Below are 21,474 nucleotides of genomic sequence, written 5' to 3'. Positions count from 1 at the left end.
GTTTCATGAATCAATAGACAATTTTTACATACTCAAGAGTATGGTGATGACAAGACTTCAAGATTTCGAGATAAAAAACAGAAATCTCTAGATATCAAAATTATCGTCAGTGTTCTCGATACACATAAACATATATGGTTTTGTCTCCAACAATCAAGGGCGCCCGTATAGGGGGGGCAAGGGGGGCTAGAGCCCTCCCTTTGAAATTAGAACTTCCTTGCTTTTAGTTATTTTTTCTTTGCAAAAATGTAAAAACATTTCTTCTCCAGCTATTAATAAGTTATTAAAAATGTCGAATTTTAATGACTCTAATCTGTCCTGAAATCAGTTTCCACGGGGAAAATATTTGAGCCCCTCATTGCAACTTTGCATATGGACGCCAATGCCAACAATATGAAGCAACTATTCCAATCAGTCATCCTCCACTTTTAAACTTTAAATGCCTAACTTTTTAAAGCCATTTTAAAATTATGTTCTTTGGTTTTAAACCTATGTTCAAATCATGAGAAAAATACTTTCAAAAATTATAGTTTACTTTATACATGGTTTATGGTTAAACAACTACTTGGCAACGTCATGCTTCAACTGGAAGAAAAACAAATAATTTACCATCAAATGTCCCAAAGCATTGTAAAAATGCCATACTATTTAAGTAGTAGTAAATTTTACTAGTCATAGAATTAAAAGAAGTAGACATTTTTCAAGTGCACTAAAGTAAAAAAAAAAGAACATTTGTGAATTGGTGGGGGGGGGGGGGGAATCTATTTTTGCTTTCTATCAGATTGGTACTTTGACAAGTTTAAAATTGATTTAATAGCATCTTCAAAGAATATTTTCTTGGTTTTTGGCAACTGCAGAGTTTCGATTTGTTCTTATAGCATTTTAGAAGACTAAATTGGGTATGTTGCTTAATGGCAACACGATGCATTTAAGGGTTCAGGCATAATCCACTGATATCCTCTTCAAATACACCTACTAAATGAACCACTACCCGTTCAGAGACATATCCACCTTTCCTCTTCCAAGCACACAGCACGACAGTCGAAGATCCATTACCTGTAAAAGCTTTCAGAAGTCATTTCGTATTTGGTTTCCATTAAGCAGATACCATCTGAAATCCGATTCATGAAATATTAAATACGATATCGCGTAATTAGCGACTTGCTTTCACGTACCGCCTCGCAGTTCGCAGTCGGTTAAGTTAGTTCTCTTGCGAAAAGAGGCGGAAAAAAAAGTTCCTAATTAGCTCTCATGAATCAGATTATTTGGGTTGTATTTATACAGCGGCTCTAAATGAATGATGCAGAGCAAGTAGTCAAAAGTATTTAGCTACCATTTAATTGTAGCAATCATAATGAAGCATCGTCCTTGCATTTATGGGCGTCTGTCATCGAGATAGACGACAATTTTGATGCCGTTTTAACGGCAGTGACACTGACTGGAATGAAGAACTATTATTTTTTGCAATTTCATCCGTGATGACTTTATTAGAACTCTGGAACGCAAGGAGTGTAGAGGGCAGGAGATCATCCCCTTCTCCCCCCCCTCAAACCTGCGTATTTGTTAATAGCAACAATGTATTTATGATAATTATTAAAATGACAAAATTACAATTTCGCGCAGCAACGAGAGGGCGACAGCTGTACCACATTCCAAAACAATTTGATGTGGCCAACACGAGACTTTTTTCTATGCTTTTCTTATGAATGCTCGGATTTTACGTTTTACCGCAACTTTTAAGAGTTGGCGTCTTGAGTATTTCAAATTCGCGTTCCAGTTTCATTTAATGATTTTAAAAAAATTTAATTTATGCATAAATCACAGTCAAAATAGTAACATAAACAACCTCTATTAAAATTCAAAATTAAAGAGTTCTCTTATTTAGCGTTTGCTGAGGAAAATAAATATTTGTTCTCGAAAGCACAGTCAAGAAGGCAAAAATTGAAAAGCTTTGCTGCTGGAAGCTCTTCGGATTGGGTATTAAAATTCATAACGAGATTTTTTTTTTTTAATTCTGAAAAGAATGTTCATTTTTTTAAAATTAATATACGTCAAGTTCGCTTGTTGGAAGATCGGATAAAAGAATATCCCGCTTAATATAATAAAATTTCAGTGTATTAAACTGTTGGTGTATGTTATTTTTATCCCGGATAATGGAATACCCCACTTATTAGAATACTTTTTTGTGTCTAATTGCTTATTCCACTAAGCGGGCTCGACTATACATTAAAAACCTGCAAAGTGGAGCCCGAACTATAAGGGGTCTTAGGAAAAAATTAAAGTGGAGCCCGAATAATATGAGGTCTTTGGAAAATTTTTGATTTTATTTAACAACTAGCTCGACTACTAATTACCGACAGCTTCAGAGGAGATTGAAAAGTGACAATAGTTAAATTTAATTCACCTCTTTCATTGACGATAGAAATAAATCGAGCTCAGGCTTCATTGACGAGAAAAAGGTTGATTGTGCCATCCAACTTGGAAGGATTGGACATCGAAACTCCCTATAGTTTTTAGCAAGCAATCAAAGGTAATGGCACGAATTATTTCCAATAAATCATAGGACTTTGTATGATACATTCGTATACTTCATTTCAGGGACGGATACAAGCGAGGGATGATGGGGGCGATCGCCCCTCCCTTAAGGGGCTCCTCACATGGTAATTTTTCGAAAATGAAGTTCAAAAAACGCAAATTTATACGACTTTCACTGATGTTGGGTAAAGGGAGGTTTGGGTTTGGAACTCTATCTCGGAATTCAAGTCCAAAACCTTTGGAATCAATATTTTAAAATTAGTATACATAGTAAAAAGTAAGTAATAAAAAATAAAAATCAATCGCCCCTCCCTTGAAAAATTTCTAGATCCGTCCTTGCTTCATTTCAAATGCATTTATTTGAGACAACAGTGAGCAGTTTTTTTTTTTTTTTTTTTCAGAGTATTAAGTTGCTTTTGTGAATAATTTAATTTTTATTATTTTTTTGTAAACAAATTAAGTTTCTCAATTAGTTTTTGGTTGCTTTTCGGGTTATAAGCAGCAGTTGAACTCGCTTCATTAAAATATAATATTTTTAAAAATCCAGAATAACAAAATGAAAAATATATCTATTAAGAATGCTAATGAAATCTCCTAAGCACGTCTCCTTAAACTTTATTACTCAACTAGTGGTACCCGCACGGCTTTGCCCGTAGTAGAAAACTAAAAGGTCTTTTGATTCGCCTGCACATTTACAAATAATGTATGGTGAATTTCTCGCCAGTTGGTTTGCCCATGTTACGGTTCCACGTTATGATAACTTGTTAATTTACTCGTCCATCTTATGATAATTTTGCTCGGGAAAATGTTCTTAAAATTGGAATAGAAAAAGAACAAAATCGAATTTTCGAAAAACCGCTTCGAGGTGCACACCCCTGACTACGAACTAATTTTGTGCTTAATTTCCTAAAAATCGGCCGAACGGTCTAGGCACTATGTGCGTCACATAGATCCAGGCATCCAGACAGACTTTCAGCTTTATTATTCGTAAAGAAGATAAAGAAGATATATAATTACATGATAAAAAGCTACTAGATCGCCTCAGAACGAAACAAAAGAAACATTTCCATTCGATGAATTGGAATTCAATAAACCTCGACTCCTTGCTCAGCAGCTAATTGGACAATTAGTCACAGTCGCCAATTAGACGTTGGCTGCGAAAATGATAGCCAATCCCAATTAGGCAAGACGGATAATTACGCGCCAATCACAGCACAGAAACGAGATAATTCGTAGTGATGGCATGCGCTTAATTAAGACAACTGAAAAGAAAACGATAGTTCAGCAGCTTCGAACTTACCCGCTGGGGCTGTTCGTACCCAGCCAAAAGGGTCACGTAATGATGGCCTACTCCGCTCCATCGAAGGCGCCAGAGCGTCGCCCAGACTTTTCCATCCCTCTAAAATGTGGGTGACCTTCAGAGGTCCCGAAAATGTAAAATAATGAGAGAAAAAAAAAAGGATGGTATATGCCTGTATAGATTAGGCTTAGAGCTGGAATTTAAATTGGACAATTACTGTCCATGGTTGTTTAGTTTCAACACTATTCTTGATGCGTTTTTATTTTTATTTATTCATTTATTTATTTATGTTTTGAAATAACAAAGATAAAGATAAAATGTTTGCATTCATAAGCCACCTTCTTTCTGATTGTTACGTGATACCAGTCCTTCCAGTGGTTTTCTCAGAGTTCTCTTACTTATTTGCGTTTACATTTACCTGAACTAGATGAATAAAAATATTTGTGTTATTTAATCATACCCTTTTGCCTTTTTACGCAACTGTAGCGTTTTCAATAGTTTTTTTTTTTTTTTTGAAATTCTGTTAGTTGTTTGTGTTTAAAGTTTTTTTAACATCAAAGAGGATTAATATTGAATATTTCAATTTTTTATTCGTGTCATTTTGATTTTGTCTCCTTACGTGGTAGCAGCACGCCTGTTAACTTTCTCATGGTTCTTTCATTTATTTATTAGTTTTTTTACAACAATCATAGACACTATTTTCAATCTGTGGCGGTCAATCCTGTCGTGGTTGTGCTGGAGTTGCAATGAAATGAAAATAGCGATTATTTTTTAACGATGCATATCTGTATCATTCCACGAAATTGGGGCATTTTGCTCTACACGTGACAACTCTCAAGGTCTATATTTCCTTTCAAAACGTGACAAAATATTTTTTGCCAAGAAATCACTTGTTTTTCTGATTTCTTAGGCAAAAAATTTTGTCTATTACATTTTTAAGTAATACTTTTGAAACAAAATGCATAAATGTCACGTGCATGACAAAATGCCTGATTTCCTGTGGATCCGGCTAATACATTGTTGATGTATAGCACGTAATCCAAGGCTACAAAACTTTTTTTTTTTGCCAAAAATATAGTCTAAGTCTTTCTTCATGTATATTTACAAAACATTTTATTTTATTATTATACACAGAAAAGTCGTGTAATGATGACTTACTCTACTTCGTTGAAAGCAGTAGAGCTATTCCCGGGTGAAGAAATTACATTTTGGCTCTTTGTAAGATCATTCAAAGTTTAACCCCACATACCTGACGTATTTCTCGGAAAATAAACATATTTAATCAATTTGGAAGATTAAAACTGACAAAGTGACATAATTTAGCTACTGTACCAAAAACTAATAACCACAATCAATGAAAAGTCAAATACATCAAGAACAAATGAAATAACTATCTCTGCAAATGACCAAGTTCTAAACGAAACGTGTGACATTTTCAAAAATAGCCCTCCGAGTCCTCAAACAACCTGCAGATAAAAAACATTTCTTACATAATAGCTAATGCAGTTTATTTAAATATTTCTCGACGAAAGTGTTCTCTCATGTAGCATAAACACAACTCGAGACAGCTCCATTAAAAGTGCTTCCTTGAAGATATTTCCTTAATATCCCGGAGCAATAACTATTCCCAAAAGAACAGAAATCGGCGAGCAATTTCATCAGAGTTTTAACCGATACTTTGTAATTTCATCTTTGGCTGCAGCGTTTCTCTCTCGGGGGATGGGATGGAATGCCCGATGTAGAACTTCTGCTCCTTGGTTACCATGGAAACCAAGAAGAATCGATTCTCTGAAGGAATCTTGAGTCGCCGGTGAGGCTAACATTTTATTTGAAATATGGACCGGAATCAAAGTTTTCATGAGAACATTCAAATGTTGTACCCGGCGGATGTAAATAGTGCCATAGCTTTTTTTTCCCCCTTCTGCTTGAACTGCAAAAATTTATATTGTTGCCAATTTTTCGAACTGAAATAAGACTTTAATTGACTTTTTTTATGCAAGAATATGCATAGTTCTTGTTCAGAGAATTAGCACATGAAAGATTTTTACCCACTTGAATCACAATGGCGTCTTGTGATGGCGTGTGAAATGAATGACATATATTAGTAAGCAATTAGTGACAAAGATTAGTAAGCAATTCGTAACAACAAACTCCGTAAAACTTCTTGATACACACCATCACAAATATTTCAGCCAACACCAACTAGAAGCATTTTACGAATGTAAAATCTTTATAAGCTGTTCCTAAACCAACATCGTAACAGTATCTGGTACGCCGCTGTAATATTTTTTTTGATATCAACGGAAACGAGTTGTGCAAATATAAAATGCTTTTAAGCAGTTCATAGCACCATCGCAATATTTTAATACTCTACGTAATTCCACATACTGGGTCCTACGAAGAGAAGACGATAAAAATAAAAACCTCCCAACTTGTATAACTTTAAATATTCTCCAGCAAAACTCAAGTCATTAATGAAATCTTAATGCAAACTAAAAGGCTTAAAAGGTTTTGAATCGGCACTGATTCAGCTCGTAGCAATTAGCAGCTGAAAAGGGATTTCCTCATTTGCGGGAACTGAAGATGCTCTCAAGGGGCTTTTGTGGGGGAACTTCAACTCGTGAATGGTGGAAGAGATCAAAATGTTCAGCGATGGCCTTTTAGCGGCAGATGCGGCTTGAGACAAATTTAATCTTCATTTCTGCGGGTGAAGAATCATTAAAAATCTTGTGTTAATTAATGCGAAAGTGTGAGGCCAAGAAGAGTGGAAGACCATTAAGAAACCAAGGTACATTATATTTCTGCGCTAAAGAGAAAAAGTATAAATGGGGATTTTAAATAACGATTTTCAAATAGATGTCTTGGAGAAAGGGCGCCATGTAATGCTTTTAAATTTTACAGAAACTAACCTTACAGCTTCAACGTAGAGACGTTGTAATTGACCCTCATTATATGTAACACTCGAGTGGCAGTTTTATAGAGAAACAAAATAACACAAAATTACCCAACAATATAAAGTAATATGTAAAATAATGCAACAATTACGAAGTTATGAAACGTTGTTTCAATTTGCAATGTTTATCTACTATTCATTCAGCTTACTCTTGGTTGTCGGTTTTTTTTCTTAATTATTTTTTTTATATACATCTTAAGTACTAGTGTAGTAAAATAAGAAATAACGAAGTTGAGTCGCACAAAATTTGCTATTTTGTGCAACTCAACGTTGTTATTTCTTATTTTACTTTTCTTGTACAAAGGTATTTATTCAACTTTACTAGTGCAGTCAACTACTGGTGGTTTTATCTTAAATATTTTATCGTCAGTAAAATAGACGTGATACCATAAGAAAATTTTTCGACAGAAACGTCTAAATTGTTCCATCTCACCATCTCCAAAGATAATATAGAATTTAGTTTTAAAACTTTAGTCTCAAAATATTTCTAGCATAATGTCCCCACATCCTAGCATTTCAACAGATAGTCCAAAATCGACTTCAACTTCGAAAAATATTTGGGAGTGCAAAAGTATAATGCAAATGATTCAGTCGTTTTCAAAAAGCTATTTATTCAAAGGAATAACGATGAGAAACATAGGAAAATAACCAAGTGATGCAATATTTTTGTACACTTAATAAAATTTTAATGTATGTTCCCTGGCTCACCCAGCACACGTCCAAGCGGTAGAGTAACTCGTCCCACACCTTTTATAGCGTCATCCAGGTAATGGTTATCACTGGTTACAGGTATGATCCCTGAGCTCTCATTCCAATTCCCAAAGCATTGAAAAGACTGATCAACATCGCGGATATTGTAGCACACTCTTTTCTAGCTTTGTCACTATTTCCTTTATGCTGCTACCGGTAAACACAATTCCAAACCTTTTCGAGTTTGAAGTTATTTTCATATAACTTCTCATCGTAGTACATGGGCGGGTACATTTCACGGGTTGGTGACTGGACATCTTTAAAGCAAAACAGAAAGATTTTTCATCATTCAACGCGAAAGATACAATGTACAGAAGATGTTGTTCCCTGATTTGTTGTAATTTTCAAGCTGTATTTAATGGTATAATAGAACATCCGAAATACATTTGAATGTTAAAAAAAATGTTGTAAACATGGTACCTCACTGATATGTTTCTTTCATTATTGTCAGACCGTTACCATGTTTTCAGCATTTTTTTTTAAAGTCATCCAAACTGTATTTCGCGAATTCAATTACACCAGGGTTTCCTAAAGTGGGTGACGCAAGGAGAAGGAAGGATGCCCGGAAGTGTAGACGGTATAAATATATTTTATTGCTCAAGAAAGACATTGGAAACTTTCACCGGTGACTTGCTGGAAATATTCGGTTTTTCGTCGATGTCTTGAGAATGCTGATATTCACCGGCTATTATTGACATTAACCAGGTTTCGGACTTTTACAATAACATATAAATTTTTATATAATTGAAATGAACTAGGATGCCGTGAGAATATTCTAATTTTTCAAAGGGTGCCGCGAATTGGAAAAGTTTGGAAACCTCTGCATTATAGCATTACTTTCGGCTTAAAAAATACAAAAATTTATGGGAAAAGATATTCTACACAAAGTATATTTTGCGTTGAATTTTACAAAATACTTACTGTGATGCTTTAAACTGTCAGTCAGTTACCCGTGGACCTGCCCACATGAACTACGATAATACAGCGATTCTAAACAAATGAATCGTATGCAGTAATAACCCTGCTTTGAATGAATTTAGTATTATATATATATCAGAGTGAAGCATTATTAAGCTTGACCTCTTCCTTTATCGACAAAATTAAGAAAATCAGTTTCTGGATGGGACACTAAAACATCAAAGAGGCTATTCAAGAGGCTAACATTGGAACTCCAATTTTGCAAACATTACAGACACTAAAACAACTCACTTTTTTGGCAAAAATACAAAAACAGCCATGAATGCAACCATTTTCTGAAATTGCTCTATTAGCATTTTGACGTACACGTCCAATGGGTATTATTATTTTCTTGATTGAGCGTTGATAGTTTTGCAAAAGAGATCTAATGATTCAAGAGAGAGAGAGAGGCCTTTTGGACACATCCAATTCTGACAAAGAATTGGAGAATCAATTCTAACTCTCATAACACTCAAGTATCAAATTGCATTAACTTTCTTTGTTTTCAATGGGAAAAATATTTTGATTAAAAAAGAGGACACTTTGCGCGTACACTGAAAAAGCAATTCAAAAGTTTTCCTAAAAATAATGGGCAACTAATGTGTCCAATTTCTGCCAGTAATAAGGGAGGGTGGCCCAAAGCGGTAGGTTTTGAAGCAACGCTCGAAAATTGTAGTTTTTGGATTTTTATCGTATCGATTTCGGTTTAATTTCCTAGCAGGGTTCTTGAACTTCAAAACAAAAAACGTGATTCTTGTATTATTTCAAACCCTATCCTTATATATTATTTCTGTAGCCTGTTTTTGGTTTCTACGCCAGATTTTCCTCAATTCTTGATTGATTTCTTTGATTTACGCCTTATTTTAAAGCTTGTGGTGCTGGCTACTGACGAAAAATAGACCCACGCTCTAAAAATTGTTTTTTCAGCCGAAAAACCTGTTTTAAAGAACCAGAATAAGGTTTTCGGTTAAACTTATAACTTTAATTTGCGCCATGACCGACAGAGCTGAATAGCTTGATCGGCAGAGCGTTCTCTTCGTAACCAGGAGAATGCGTGTTCGGGCCCACGTCTGGACAATCTGCAACAAAAATTAGAGAAATATCGCGCATTACATGAACACTTAATTAAGTGAATAACAACTATGAAGGAATAGAATAAATGAGAAGGAAACGCTCCTTGCTGATATGAAACTTGAAGTGACTTTGTGCTAAATTACTTCTGAATTGTACGTTTTTTTTTTTTTTTTAAGCTTTGGCTCTGGTAAGAAAATTAAAGCATAATGTAAGCGAAAATATAAGTAACAGGTTTAAGATTTCAGACTACAATAGAATTGTTTTTTGTTCAGAAAAAAAATAATAAATCGTATATTGAAATATATATTCTTCTAATGAGTTTTTGACTCTTTGTACAAATAAAAAAATACTACCTCAATTTGAAAGGTAAAATATATATTTTTTCTTCTTTTTGCAAAAAACAAATAGCTTATCACATTTTTACTACATTCGAAAAGCTACGCTTAAAAAAGAGCATAGTTCAATTTATTTCGTATTTTAACCGTGCTGTTAAATGATGAACACGTGCTGCCATCTAAGTCATAACGGTTCAAGCAGCCTGCACAAATTGTAAAAATTTTAAAGAATAAAAAAAAAGATTCTTCAATATCTTATCTTTTATAATATTCCCTTCTCATTTTAAAACTTATCAGGCTGGCTAATGAAGAAAAATAGACTTACGGTCGAAAAATCAAGTTTTCGAAAACGCCCCTTGCTGTTTCAAATTCTTGATGCTGCCTGTAGTTCTTATGCATTTTTTAAAAGCAAAGTTCTAATGCAGTTATCCATTTTTTACGTCGCTTTCGGCAAAAAAAAAAGTCTGTGTGTGTGTGTTCATATTTTAATAAAGCTTAAAAGCACTGGACTTAGTTGTTCGGTTAAATTGATAAGTTTTTTTCGGTAGAGCGTTCGGCTATAAACTATCTGAACTTCTGGGAAGTTTGGGCTGTCCGATATAATATCAAATTTATATTAGTACTACGCATTACATGTACTCATAACATACAAACGTAATAAAATAAATGCAGTGGGAATGCTACTTGGTGTTTCGACTCCTTTATGCAGGCTACAGTTATCATTAGGATAAGTTGAATGTTAATCGAAGGGTGTTCTTCCTTTTTTTTAAGCTTTGACTACATCCAGACCACTCAGCATAATATAAGCATAAAAAAGTATTAGATTTACCTAAAGGAAATTCTTTTTGTGCAGAAAAACATTTTCATTCTATGCTGAAATGTAGATGTTTCTAATAGCAGTGTTCGACCTTTTGTACAAATGAAAAAATACTACGCCAAATTAAAACTAAGAGTTTCACCCAATAAACCTTTAATTTTTTATTCGCGCGAATACGATATAAAGCATTAAAATTATTATCAACTTCATTAGCAAGAAATCATTTTCTACTCCTCTGCTTTCTGCTGAAAAAAAAAAATACATTGTGTCTACGTTCGAAAAATTACACTTAAAAAACGGACTCAGTTCAACTGGTTTTGGTTTTGAATTTTTAGTGTTCGATTAAAAGAGAAACATGTGCGGGCATTTAAGCCGTAACTGTTAAAGCAACCTTCTATGTGAAATAGTTCAATATTCAAAGGTAAAAACACTTATTTTCAATCTAATTTATTACTTCTCTAGAATGTTCGTTTCAATCGCTACGTGAGATCTTCGTCATTCTTTAATCAAATTCCATGCTTTTCGAATAATTTTAAATCGTATCATGCTGGTTAATGACAAAACATAGAAGCATGATCTTATTATTATTATTTACTTATTTATTTTTTTTTTTTTTTGGCAAAAAGCTTTTTTGCTGTTTTTTACTACGCATTCCTTCAATGAATAGCTTTCGAAAAGGAAGGAGCAATTGCTTGGTTTGTTGGGGTGTCGGGCTGTTAATCAGAATGGCGCCAATTCGAATCCGTGCCAATAAATATCTCTTTAATATTTCTTTTTTTTCCCGTCAAATGCTTACATGGGCAGGACTGTATTTGCCACAACCTGTTTTTTTACATGCACAATTATTGCTTTTTCACGAGTCACTACTCAGCCACACTTTTAATGATATTTATATTTGCATTGAAAATACGTACAACCAAAAGGTGAGCGATGATCAAATTATCACAACGTTGTATTTAACGAGGTTTTGTTACTGATGTCTTTAAATTACATGCCTTCTCTTCTGCGCTTACTTTTTTTTCGGTTCTTCTTCATAATGTTATTCCTTTGAAATTCTTAAAGAGCGGAATACCTTATGAAACGATTCGAAGCACAGTGCGGAGTTCCGCACGGGTCGACTAGTATTTATTTATTATCAAACTTAAAAAACATTTGAAAAACCCACTTGCCCTACCAAGAGCCCAAAGCAGATAAGCTTAACTACTTAAGATTTGGTACATTTGCCAATCAAATATGAAGTCATAAATGATTAAAATAATTGACTAGCTACCTGACATTGTAAAAAACTATAAAAAAGTTGTTTTTACATGTTAAAAGTTGTTTTTTGTCAGCACATTTTTGGATAAAACATAAAAAAATAACTGATTAAATTAATAGACAAATTAATTGCCATCGTAAAAAATAACTTTTAAAGTTAAGCAAATACGCTCAGTTAATTTTTACATTGATAGCTAAAACTATTTTTCAGAACAGTAAGAATTCTGCATTCGTACAATTTGTAACAATTCGGGAAACTTTTTGACAGAGCTACTTGATTTTCAAAAGAAATTGATGAAAATCAGTGAAACACCGAAAAGTTGCCCGAAACTAATCTATGACGGTTCGGAATTTTCTTGCAGTGTAACATATGCTAAAATGGTGAGACAGCGTTAATATAGACTCGAATATGAAAGTTAGAACAAGCAAACTGGTTTCAGTGGCAATCAATCCAGTCGTCGCAAAAAAGTAAGACTTATACATGAGTTTGAAGCTTAAATATCTGGGAAACGAATCCAAAAGCAATCAGGTATTTTCTGAACAGTAATCGACGATAGAGATTGTGGAAAATACAAATTCGATAGTATTTAGCTGAATGGATTTGATGCGAGAAACTTCCACAGACTCATTTTGCATTCTAAAAAAATTAACTGTCAAAAAAAAAAAAAAAAAAAAAAGAAAAAACTACAATATTCTGATAAAACACAAGAAAAATGAATATAAGTGGTAGTATCTTAATACTAATCACTCCCTAATAAAAGCATTACTGAGGGTAAAAATGCAGGCCCAGCTGATCTCCATTGAAATAATCAAACTATATTGCCATTTGAACACAATAAACACAAAAAACTGTTTCTTGGAGAACAAAAATAATAATAATAATAATAATAATAATAATAATAATAAGCTGTGCATAAAGTTTATCGCGGAGACATTTAAATCTTAAAATGGTCACTTCTACAGCAGTTAGATTTTTAGCGATTCACTACTCAACTATCCTATTCGTAATTTGCAACATTTGACTAATATACAAACTTAAAAAAAAGCTCATTACTTCAGCAAAAAAAAGTTAAATTCAAGGCCTCAGGAAATTAATCTCGAAATTAGGAAGAGAGGACTTGTATATTCTTTCCAACAACCACCCACCCCATTAACCCCAACTTCCCAAGACGGGCATTCCCGCCAAGTTTCATGAGTGAAGGCGGAGGGTGTAATGAGCAAGGGGTGGGGCAGCAATTCTTTCCGGACACATGACAAATGTTGCGAAAATCGATTCTAATTCACGCTCAGCGTCGCATCGAAGTGCGGTAGCTCTCTAATAGCTACCTTATTATCTGTTCCTTTGTTCCAGAAAGCTGAGAATGGGAAGAAGAAGATGAACGAGTAATGATACATTGAAAATTTAAGCTTGGTAATAAATGAGGATCCCCTACCGTTCACAGAACATAAAACAGGGATTTTTTTTCTCTTCTGTTTGTCTGATTACAGACAACGTCAATGAATGCCCGTGTTTGAAAGCTCCATTTGAATTGCGACTAATTTTCTTAGATCACTAGTGATTAGAAAAATAGTAGCAGGGGCGTCCAAAGAGATGACAGCGCCTGGGACAAATATTTTCTGGCACCCTTCTACCTCTCTCAGATCATAAGATGGTGGGAGTATAATCAAAAAGTACGGAGCATTTGTTTATTAATTTCTTATCATTGTTTTCAGATTAAATAACTAAGCATTTAAATTTATTATCAATAATAATTAAGCATTTAAATTTATTATTCAGTGAAATTTATGTGTATCATAAAAGACACAGGAACTAAATCTCATGTGTTAGGATTGAACAAAATACTTTTGAAAAAAAAAAAAAAAAACTATTTAAAGAAAAAAAAAACTACATTGAAATGCAGCAAAAGCTTAGTTTAAGGCACCCTCTCATACCTTGGAGATCCCCCTCTTCAGACCAGTCCTGAATAATAGGATTTAATCCTTTAACCTTAAAACAGTAACGATGGTTCAGTTGCACGAAAACTTAGAAAGTGGATTTGGACCAGGACTGGTCCAACATATTTAACCCCATGACATGCAATGATGAGAGGTAAACAAGGAGAATTCAATGCTATTAGGTGTTCAAAGTTTTCAGTGTATCATTCACATTCAGGGTTATTCGATAACCCATTGCAGTGATGCCCAACCTACGGCCTGAAGGTCAGATGGAGCCCGTAAAGCTGATCCATAAGGTTTACTGTTATAGTTTATGTTATGATTCTAATATATAATCTTTCAAAGGAACCGGCACCCCGAAATATTCAATATATTAAAAACGATTGTTGCAAATTTGACGCCAAGTATTCAAATATTGGTTTTGAAAAAACAGATGCAAACTCAGTATTAATAAAAGAAGCGAGTCGTAATTGATAAAAACAATTCTTGGTTTGTTGTTTTCCCATACTACCTAGAAAAATGGAGTGTATGTGTTCTGAATCACGAGACTGATTCTTAATATGGATTTAAACGAGTTGATGTGTGCATCACATGACTTCCTTTTGCTCCAATTTAATGTCATTTTCCCATTATTTGCAATTTAAATATGATTCAATAGTTTACCCTCTAAATATCACCAACGGTGGCTAAATTAAAACCAGATTTTAAAAAAAAATCGCCAAATTTGTCGCAAAGTTGGCGATAAAACTTGGCGACCAAACGACTGGCGATATATCGCCAAGTGTCCGCCAAACTATAACACTTGAGTTTACATCGAAATTAACAATGATTTCCCCCAAAAAAGGGGCAAAAGACCCCTTTGGAAACACCCGAATGCAACCAAAAGGGGAGGTGCACAACTAGACCCCACTAGGAGTCTACGCACCAAATTTCATCTTTCTAGGACATACAGTTCTTGAGTTATGCGACATACATACGCATTTGTATACCTACATACAGACGTCACAAGACAACTCGTTGAAATAACTTGGGAATCGTCAAAATGGATATTTCGCGTGTCTGTACGTTCTTAGGCACTTATCCACGTGCGGTCGAGTCAAAAAAAAAAAAAAAAAAAACTCATCATTCATTCGGGGGTGAGTAAAATGGAAATTAAGGTCGATTTTTGAGCGAATTTTTTTCGCAAATACAATACTTCTTTTTTTTGTAAAAGGAAGTAAATAAGGTTGGACAATATTGCCATTGATGTTCGGTATTATCAATAGAAATAAACCTCAGCCTTTTCCACAACACATAATTCTGTTGGTCGTTGCCGAACGAATAATCATCAAATGATGGAAGTCAATGTTTTTTCAGAACTTAAGGCGACTACTGTACTTACGAGTGCAACGAAATGGCAAAATTTGGTTAAAATTGACAACACGTGGTCCAAGGAGAATTAAAAAGCATCGATGTCTAGAGCTGAATTTCATAGAACAAGCGTTCTTGAGGAGAAAAGGAGTTGTAACTCTACCTGGTGAGGTGTTTGATTCGAACGCTGGGGGGTTGTGAAGAGGGACTTCCACCGACATCTCTGAAACTTTCCATGGTATCCGACATGGAACACAATCCTCCCTGAAACAAACAAAAATCAGATTTAAGTTTCAAAAAATTCAATCAATAACTGGGAAGCATGAACTAGCAAAATAATACTTCAATTTTAAATTAATGATAAAAAGTACCCCGATACAAGCAGGATATTTTTAACAAAATTATCTATATGATACATGAAATACACCGCCAGCTCAGTCATTTCCAGCCGAGGACTGCAGTTTCGTGCTTATTAGCACTCATCAGCCCTTCATAGGAATGATAGGAATCTATATGATATTTACTTCACAATAAATCGAGACTAATTGTAGTAAATAGCTAGTGCTTCAATTTATTATATCTTCAGAATAATATTTATTCAACATAAGTAAAGCAAAAATTCCTTTGAGGATTTGTGCATTTACCTACTTCGATTATTACGATCTCATATTTTTTACAAAGAATTGTCGATGGTTTTTTATTTTTCTTCAGAAAAGATGAAGTTTAGTTAGCAGTTAACTATTACAATAAGCACGATGTTCTCTATGCTCCCAAGAAAAATTGTTCGTAATACATATATGTTAACGTATTTTATCCCGCTTTATAGAATTTCGTACTTTGTTACTCCCTATTCTTACGAACACGATTTTATGTCTCTAAATATTGAAAACAAATCCAGTGAAGTGGATAAAATTATTTATTTGTACACCATTTTTTACCAATTAAAGCTTTGAAGTTGAACAATGCATTGAACCGAGAAAAGAAAGGTAAATTTCAAACAATCTAAAAACATTCAAAACAGGAGTTCGTTTCTGACAAATTATTACTTTTGCAATCAAAAATTTCAGCCAGGTTGTTACACAGTGCTTCTAAAAGTTCTAATTTCAAGCGTCATACATGACAGATTATTTCTCAAAGATTGTGCATGTTTCATTTTTTCATTTTCCTAATAAACTTTTAAATTTAAAATAAACAACATTAATAAAACTTTTGGAAAAAACTCGGTTCATTTGATCCAGAATCAATAAATCACATTGTTTTAAAAGTCGACTGAATTACCGAAACGTACTCGTGGCGAGTTTTCAAAAATCATTGGGCCTCTTTCCTTTCAAATGTTCCATTGAAACATGAAAACTTGACCAAAAAAAAAAGTAGTCTACACACACAAAAAAAAGTATAAAAAGTTTCAGTCAATTTTTAGATAATCCACAAAGTAAATAAATTGAAAAAAAAACATTGAATTACATTTAGAGTTTTATTAAAATGTAACATTTTTCGCCGACTACATTATTCACCGCCAATCTCACTAAGTAATACAGTTACTATTTCGTAAGTCTCGCCTTATGGTAGCCTCATTAATGAGGAACTAAGAAGGCACCAAATTAAAATAAATAAAGCACCTTCGACAAATCCAATTTTTTTAAACAACCGCAAAATAAATTGAGGCAGTGAGAAGTAAAAGAATGTAAGTGGACTATTTAAAGTTTCGAGTAAACTGTGTTTACAGTTCAGATCCTAGGTAGGCTCTCATTTAAATTTTTTTTCTAAATCTTGCTGTGCAGCAGTTCCTACTAGTTACTGTAGTACTGTCTGACTACGGATTGTATGGAAAGACAAACATCCGTTTTACAGCCGGAAATGGACAAATCTATTATTTTTTTATCGAAGTCAGCTTTTGCAGAAGCAGAGTCTCATTCAAATGAGCGGAATACGCGCACCAAATTTTTACTTTTCCCCCTTATTCACATAGATTCGTCTTATCTGGACGATTGAAAATTTCATGCAATCCGTGGTTGGACAGTACTACTATTTCTTGCCCCAAAGCAGAGGAGAGGTTCTCCTATAACTTGTAGTAGTTATCTCAAAATTTTTAATTTTGTCACTTACATCCCTTTGCTTCTCACTGCCTGAATTGAAATCTTTGCTTGAAATTGGGATGCATTGATAAATTGAAATTTTGACTTTTTTTTAAAAAATTGTCTTATGTCCTTGGATAGTTTTATGGTAAAATAACATTGTAGACCAAAGCTTGCCTTTGTCCCTGCTTTTACAGCGTTGCAAAAATGTTCCTTTTTTTGCGTGTGTGTGTCAAAATTTGAAATATCATCAGTTTTGCAAATTCCTTGACATTCTTGACAGGATTTCATTCTTTTTATGTCATAAACTGGAGGTGAGTTTCAAATGAATTTCAATATAAGAACAAAGGTAAAGTGATTATTTATGATCTTGATTATTCAAAGAAATTAGAACGGGTCACGTGAATATTAGCAACCAATCCCAAAGTGGATGCCGACTTCAAAAAAGGTATCAGGCTTTTATCAGAGTGAAATAAAAAAAAAAAAGTCTTGATCACTCAATAAAAAATAAGACTTGTAAGCCTTTTTCCAAAATAAAAAACTCAGAAATGAACGTAATGCAAAATTGAGAAAAAGAGAGGTCAACAAATTTAACGCTTACATCAGCCCCCGTCCCCTCCAAGAGCAATTGCGCACCACCCAAAATTATACAGATCATTCCCCAAGAACCAGGCCACACTGAAAAGAAAAGAGTCCCATTTACAATTATTCAAAAGCCCATTCTGTTACCCTTCTTTCCCATCGTGGACACCACTGCTTTTCGTCTTTTTTGCTGTAAAGTTTGTTTTTATATTAGAAACATTAAAAAGTCATGAAACTCTTCAAGGGTAAACAGATTGCACACAAGTTATTTTAATTCCATTCATTAAACTCTTCACCTTAATGTTTGCGAGTTTAGCAATCATAACGTCTCCTTTCTCGTAATTGAATGTCTTCCTTTTCCGGTATGATTTGCCCTTACGTCGCATTTCCACTTTCACCAATAAGGAAACTCTGAATCTTGGAATCGCATCGAAAGCTCGAGAAAAATTTATTTCCCACAAAATGCTCAATATATCCCCGCAGCCATTAAGGATCGCATAAAAAATTGCATCCCGCTGATGGAACCCCACATCGTGAACCTTACGCACGTCAGCAGTTTCAAAACCGGGCGTCACATGACCACCTACCGCTGCATATCGTTTATTTTAACTACGTTTTCGGATTCACAAGTCTGCTCATTGAGAAAGAAGGGATTCACAATCGTGATGTACTGACTGTTGCATCAATGCCAAGTTGTTGAAGTTGCTATTGATTGCCTCATATACATTGCCCCATGAGATTTATAAATAAAATATTTTCTTTACTGGAAAGTGTCTGTTTGAATTAATGCACTGACAAGCATTGAACAAATTATTGCTTGTAATGATCTCCAGCAAATCAAATTTGTTACATCAGGTCAGGGATGCGTCCAAAGGCGATTTTGAGGTTTAAAACTCGTCTGAAACCTTAATTTTAAGCCATGTTGCCAATCTTGTATTAATACACTAAATACAATGCACATTTCAGGATTGTACCGTACCAAAACAAAAGTAAACTTCCAGCTGCACCAGTTTCAAGTTATTCTTCAATGTCTTCTTCATGTCAAGACTGTTATAAACCTAAACAAAAGTGAAAACTGGTTGCAACGGTTTCAAATCATTCTTACATATCAGGACTGTTATGAACCAAAACAAAGGTGAAAACTGGTTGCGGTGGTATTATATCATTCTTATAAGTCAATACTGTTATGAACCAAAAAAAAAAGGAGAAAACTTTGTTGCGTCAGTTCCAAGTCATTCTTACATGTCAGGACTGTAAAGAACCAAAACTCAGGTTGCGAAAGTTTCAAATCCTTCTTACATGCTAGAACTATTATGAACCAAACCAAGTGTGAGGTTGTGAAGGTTTCAAGTCAATCTTAGATGTCGGAACTGCTATAAACCAAAACAATGGAGAAAACTCTGCTGCGTCAGTTTCAAGTCATTCTTATACTTATAAGTTCGAAGAGTTACGAAAGCAGGTGAAAAAACAGAATATGGTAAAATAAAATACAAAAGAAATAATTCACCACACACACACACACAAGAAAGTTATTGATCTAAGAGTGATATAACTTTCACTTCAATCAATTCAACTGATGTTGTCGCAACCGATTGCGTCATTGACACTCAGCACAAGATTTTTTTTTCCCCGTTTGGCAAACGAAGTGATCCATAAATTTATGAAGTCCGTCTATGTAACCTAACTGTTATGTAATTAAACGTCCGTCACATACGTCAATGCCCCACTTTTGTTTTCCATGCAGAATTTTCTGCCTGTAGAATTATTTTGAAATAAGGGTTTGGCCACTTTTACATTCTTCAGCCTTATTGGTGAAAGTTGTTACTCGTTGCCTGACTGAAAGTTTTCGTTTAGATAAATGAAATTCTTCAACTTGTACGTCAACCAATCCCTTTGGTGATGTTGTTATTTATTGTTTCGCTGACTGTACTCATAATAAGGATTTCTTTCCCCAAGCTAATGAAGTGCGTTGTTAGAAGTCCACCAGAGCACTGTATACTATATGAGCAACTATACAGTGTATAGTTGCTCATAATGCTACTCAAAGGGGCGATACAACGAGCTCGTTATATTAAACCTGTTATATCGTCAACAATTTTAACGACTCGAAATGCAGAGCAAATCGTCTAAAAATTTAAGAGACGAACATTTAAAAACTAGGGCTCGACCGATGGCATTTTTTGGCCGATGGGCCGATGCCGATTGTTGGCCGATTGTTCAAAGATGGCCGATGGCCGATGGCCGATTGTTTTCCTCCAAATGGCCGATGGCCGATGGCCGATGCCGTTGGCCGATGGCAAAAAAAAAAAAAAAAAAAAATCAAACAGAAATAAATTGATAAGATTGTCAGGGATTTAAAGGATCATTGATTTATTTCACTTTACTTCCTTTCTACGAAAGAATTGTAATGGCCAAAAAAAAAAAAAAAAAAAATCAGATTTCGACCTAAATTTTTATTTTACTATCACCAAATTTATACTTCACAAGTTTTTTCGGCATATCTGTACATACATATGTACCTAAGAACATATAGATAACCAAATATCCATTTTGAACGCCTCCTCAGTTAATTATCGCAAATTCTCTTGTGATGTCTTCATGCGCGTAAACTTGCGTCACTCAAAAACGTTATGAAATAGTAAATTGAAAACTCATACGTACGTAGTACGATCTAAAAGTTCGAAATCAAGTTGTATAAAACCTTTCCATGAATAGTTCACATTACCGAAGCATATATCTACCTGCAAAATAGTCACCTTGAACGATTATGCACTTCTGCCAACGTTCGTATAGCTTTTAGAAGCACTCCTGGAAGACATTTTTCGCAAATTCCTGTAAGGCCTCTTGCGCTGCTACTTTAACTTCATCGTGGGGAAGAAGGCGACTTTCATGTTGAGGATACACGGTTCGATTGGTCAATACTCTGATATGACAAACAAATAACATAACGTTTCGTCGGACTTAGCTCCGTGTGACTTTTACCTGTTCCCAGCAAAAAAAACATTTGCATAGACGCCGCTTTTTTCCGTCAGGAGAAGATGAAGCTGCATCATAGAAGGTAGCGAAAAATGACTTCCATGAGTGTTTCCAAAAGTTATATGAACACTGGCAGAAGTACATAGTCCTTTAAGGCGACCTTTTGAAGGTGGATGTGCTTCGGTAATGTGAACTATTCTGGAGAAGATTTTATACAGCTTGTCCTCGAACTTTTGCATCGTACTACGTACAATCTGTATAGGGTGTAGACTGCTGTATGATGAAAGAGAAAGAACAATAGCCAAAAAAAGAAGGAAGAAAAACAAAGAAACTGTTTAATAACCAATTGATTTTTTTTTTTTTTTAATTGAGCATATAACTAAGATTTCAGTAATGTCGTAAATAATGTATGGATTTAGGTACACTAAACATAGTTAAAAAAAATTAAATTACGGCTTTTAATAATTCAAAATAAATAAAAATTAAGAATAGAACTATGAAACCGTTCACAAATTACGCAATTAAAGTGGAAAGATTGCACGTAGACATTTTTTAGTCATCAAATTAAATAAAACAGG

At 34.3% G+C, this 21,474-nt stretch overlaps 1 protein-coding gene across 1 annotated transcript in view; it reads right to left on the bottom strand.

The window, feature by feature from the left end:
- The window catches only part of LOC129216779 (rho GTPase-activating protein 32-like), a 250,038-nt gene that overhangs the window by 105,550 nt on the left and 123,014 nt on the right, over positions 1 to 21,474 (bottom strand). The window contains 1 exon segment of the mRNA XM_054850994.1: positions 15,427 to 15,527. Coding sequence (XP_054706969.1) covers positions 15,427 to 15,527 — 101 coding nt within the window.

This window comes from Uloborus diversus, chromosome 2 (assembly GCF_026930045.1).
Source record: "Uloborus diversus isolate 005 chromosome 2, Udiv.v.3.1, whole genome shotgun sequence".
Taxonomy (NCBI): domain Eukaryota; kingdom Metazoa; phylum Arthropoda; class Arachnida; order Araneae; family Uloboridae; genus Uloborus; species Uloborus diversus.
The sequence above is the reverse complement of the archived record's forward strand: the minus strand, read 5'-3'. Positions and strand labels throughout refer to the sequence as shown.